The sequence below is a fragment of the Quercus suber genome, unplaced genomic scaffold (genome assembly GCF_002906115.3).
Source record: "Quercus suber isolate HL8 unplaced genomic scaffold, Cork oak 2.0 scaffold_328, whole genome shotgun sequence".
NCBI lineage: Eukaryota > Viridiplantae > Streptophyta > Magnoliopsida > Fagales > Fagaceae > Quercus > Quercus suber.
The window spans coordinates 383441-388221 of NW_027069781.1; the positions used below are offsets into that span (position 1 = coordinate 383441).

General features: G+C 37.2%; 1 protein-coding gene across 1 annotated transcript; it reads right to left on the reverse strand.

The window, feature by feature from the left end:
• Positions 1 to 3858: 3858 nt before the first annotated feature.
• On the reverse strand, positions 3859 to 4578 carry LOC136071587 (secreted RxLR effector protein 161-like). The gene has a single exon (XM_065783089.1). It carries the CDS (start codon positions 4576 to 4578, stop codon positions 3859 to 3861), a length of 720 nt encoding a protein of 239 aa, XP_065639161.1.
• Between the last annotated feature and the right edge of the window lie 203 nt (positions 4579 to 4781).

Below are 4781 nucleotides of genomic sequence, written 5' to 3' on the forward strand. Positions count from 1 at the left end.
CCTATCTACGAAGCCTTACTTTCTTGCACTTTCTTGAGCATTTCTTCACACTCTCTCACTCACTACCCTTACATGAATTCCACCTAAATACAGGGTTTCTAAGTGCTGAAATACAAGTAAATTGGCACGGAATAAAGCCAACAAGATGGTTGATTAAATTCAACCTTACAATCTCCCCCTTTAGCTATTTCGTGACAAAACCCTACAACAAACTCTAGACTTAACGCGTGAGTTGGGAATAGTTGGAAAACTCACTCACACCTAACTCTAGAATCTATGAAGCTCTTGAACCATAAGACCAAAACATCTCCTGAAACACAATAACACAATAAGTTCATTGTATGTAGAAAACTTGTAATGCATATGGAGCAAGCACAATGCGATCAAGCAAAATGGAATAAAGTTATAAATCATGGCTTGACCAAACAAGTAATCATTGTAAGATAGTGACCACAATGCTTATTCACACTTAGAATGAACATCAGGACATTCAAGCTAATAAGCACAAAGCAAATAACTTGAATGATCAACATTCAACCAATGCATAGTACATGAAGTATATGCATCTAGGAATAAAATCCTACAAGGGCACAAGAGTGAGAGTACTTAAAGAAAATGCATAATATTTAGCTAGAAGTACAAGGCAACAAAGCATAAAGGTTGCATAAGCATGGTACAGACCATAAAAGCCTACGAATGCAAGGAAACAAACCCTAAAAGCTTACAAAAGCAACATGGGTACAAACCAAAACAAAGTTAAAAGAAACAGAAAATAAACATAGTCCTTCTTGCTGAAATCTCCCCCTTTGATCCCGTTGTTTCTCCCCTTATCATTGTACTCCTTTTGCCAACATTATCTTCCCCTTTTTGTCATGGAATAGCTAGTCCTCATCATCTTCTAACTTTCTTTGAATTTGATCCAATTGAGTTTGGATAGAGGTGAACTTCATATCCCATCGAATGTTGAGATGGTGCAAGATAGATGAAAGGCCAGACATCTTGGCACTTAACTCGTTGACAGATTTCGCAATGTTGTCTAGTTTCTCATCAGATGTGGATGAGCTAGAGCGCGAACCACTGTGAGAGGCTAAAGTCTCTGTTTTGATTCCCTTTTGACTATGATCAATGCTAGCGTTGTACGTTAGCATGTTGATTGGTGCCAGTTTTGTGCAGGGAGACTCATTTATTGAAGGATGAATACCTTTGAGCTTTAGTATCCTAGAAATAAGGCAGCAAAACAGAATGCATATCCATGATTCAGTTTGAAGAACCGTTTTGCGCAAGACATGAACAATGTGTGCACAAATGTCAATTTCAACATCAGAGATCAGATCGTGAAGAAACAGGGCACGACTAAGGTTCATGTACCGGTGCTAGATAATGGGTACAAGTTGTGAAACATGATGATTGTAAGCACCCTCAATTTTGGAGGAAGAGAGGAAATACTGACTGAGTTCCCATTTGATGAGAATTCCAGCTCTTTTCTAAGAGCATCCTGGAGTAGGTCCTCGTCTGGGCACAAATCATCGTAAATCGGTGATTGTTTAAACATCGGTCGATTGATGTGAAGAATTTTAGCCAGATATGTTGGAGAGACTGAGAAACTCTTTCGTCTAACCTAGCATTTAAGTTCTTCGCCTTCAACAATTGCATTGGCATAAAACTCTTTGACCAAGTCCTTATATGCGTCATCAATATCGGAGAGAAGGTAATTCCAATTTTTGTGAGCAAACCATTGAGGAATGTTAGTGCCAAAAAGAGAGGGTTGATCAACGACCCTTTCGAGTAACGGTGTAGCATTTTTGAAAAAATTTTCATGATTTTGAAAGGCAGCATAGGATCTGAACTTGTTGCGATCGAACACTATAGGTGATGAGCGGGTCCTTTTTGCTCTAGGCGAGAGTTCATCAACATCAATGACATGTTCCTTCCCTTTGTTGTTTCCCCCTTTTACAGCTGCTATCTTGAATGGAGACATTTTTTCCCTGTGTCATGTTTTATCAAAAGAGAAAACCAAACAAGGCATTAAACACTATTAGCATTGGGAAAGTTCCAAAACATGGGTAATGAGGGAAACCCTAAAAAATTCGGATTTAGGTTCCAAACATGAAAATGAGTGTGTGTGTGTGCCACAAACATCACAATGTGTACTCAAGATAGAGTAGATCCATACATAACCACCAACAAAACAAAGCAATTTCAAACATGAGATCAGAGACAAGATCAAACAAGAGATATACAAATATCTATAAACCATACAAAATAAGAGGAATAAGTAGTAAATGTGAACAATACTGTGTAAGAGACAGAGCCCATACATTTTCTTGAGGATTGAATCAGAAATGATGGACAACAATGGTGATGTATGCACAAACACGGTGAGATTGAGAGAAGTTCAAATGATGAAGATAATGAATAGTCACAATAGATCGAGGGAAAACTGAAATGGTTTTGAAAAACTGTCTTTAAAATGCAAAACACGCGTTTTTCGCGACTGGGTTAAGTTGCCAGTAAGTTGCCAGGTAAGCCACGAAACACCTTGAAATTAATATTCCTGAAAATTTTTTTAAGTGTTTTTCACGACTGGAAGGTCTACCCACGAGACAGTCGCTAGGGGAGCTACGAAAATCTCTGTATACCCCTTGCGACTGGACCTTCTACCCGCAAACAAGTCGCCACATTGAGCCGCGAAAAACATAAAAACTCAAGTTTTGAAAAATTTTCTAAGTATTTTTCACGACTGAAATCTAGACTCACTAGTAAGCCATGAAAAATCTCGGAGTGGACTCGCGACTGGACCAACCCGCGACTGAGTCGCCAAAATAAGGCAACACTGTTTTTGAAATTTTTGACATTTTTGTAAAAAAAAAAATATTTTTCAAAAATAAGCTAAAACACTCAAAAATCTTTTTGTATTTGATCAACAAAGATTGAGCTTGTGAAAACATATTTACACAAGTACAATCACACAAATGAATGAGGTATTCATTGAACATAGACTTGTGTGTTGTGTGTGAATATCAAAAATGAGATAGTCCTTAGTCTAATGTGAAGTTTCAATGATTAATTCAACCAAGGCATACACAACTAGTACTAGATAATGTGACCCATCTCAATTATAGAAATATGCATATATGACCCCCCACATAAACTTGAGAACATTTCTTTGAAACTATTCATTTGGCTCTATATACATCATATCATTTGATCATTTTGAATCAAAACATCTCATTGTAAGATTGATGCCTGAAATTTTCAATATTTCAATTTGATGAGTTAGCCTTTGGCTTTTTGGACATCATACATATTAGTTTGGCCGCTTTCCCTTTTTCCTAGTCAAATACTAGTATGTGCGACAAGCTTTTGCAACTCAAAATCTCTTTTCATTTGGAGATTTACATTTGGTGAGCTCTCTAAGAAAAAACAACAAAATAAAGAGTGGGAAGATATATAGGCACATGTCTATGCATGTTTCAAGATCAACAAAATCATTCACTAATTATTCATGACAAGATTGAAAATCTATTTACAACAATCACATAGAAGTCAAGATTTCTCCCATAATGATAGAAGTGCATATGAGACAAGCTATGCTCGTAGATGCACAAAGGTACAAGGCAAAACATGCTTTGAGACAAAACTCAATAAAGTCGATCAAACTTTTTGGATTTTCTACTTTTTATGCGTTTTTGGATTTTGAAATAAAAGCAAGAAAAGTTTGAAAAAAAATGTAAAAACATTTTAAAACAACAACAAACAAAAAAAAAAAATGCTATGCAATGAACCAACAAAGTAGTGTGTGCCTTGCAACCAAGATGATACAGTAGACAGAGGTAAAACACACAACACACATGAGATTCAAGGAATTGTACCAACACCAATGGTCTTACGGAGAGATTCAAACCGTGGACCATCGAGAGGTTTGGTGAAGATGTCTGCCTTTTGATTGTCTGTGTGTATGAATTCAAGACATACAACTTTTTCTTCCACCAAGTCCCTAATGAAATGGTAATGTATCTCTATGTGTTTTGACTTAGAATGATGAACAGGATTCTTAGAGACATTTATGGCATTGGTGTTATCACAGAAGACACACATTGTATCTTGAGGAATCCCGTAATCATGAAGAAGATTCTTCATCCAAAGGAGTTGTGTGCAGCAACTTCCAGCGGCTATGTATCCAGCTTCAGCTATAGAGAGAGACACGAAATTTTGTTTCTTGCTCATCCAAGAGACAAGATTGTTACCAAGGTAGAAGCAACCTCCTGACGTACTCTTTCGATCATCCACACTACCAGCCCAGTCTGCATCGGAATAACCAGCAAGACAAGCATTTGAATCCTTGGAATACCACAATCTATAATCTGGAGTACCATTGATATACCATATAATTCTCTTTACTACAGTTAGGTGAGATTGCTTTGGAGCAGCTTGATATCTAGCACAAACACCAACACTAAATGCAATATCTGGTCTACTTGCAGTAAGATAGAGTAAACTCCCAATAATGCTCCTATACAAGGTTGGACTCACTTCCACCCCAGAAGAATCAACATTCAGCTTTGTGGTCTTACTCATGGGAGTGGAGGTATGCTTTTTGGAGTCTAGTCCAAACTTCTTGACAATATTTCTAGCATACTTTTCTTGTGAAACAAATATGCCTTCCTTCTTTTGTTTGACTTAAAGGCCCAAGAAAAATGTAATCTCCCCCACTATACTCATCTCAAATTCTTGCTTCATCTCCTTAGAAAATTCTATAGCCCGATCATTGATTGTAGCTC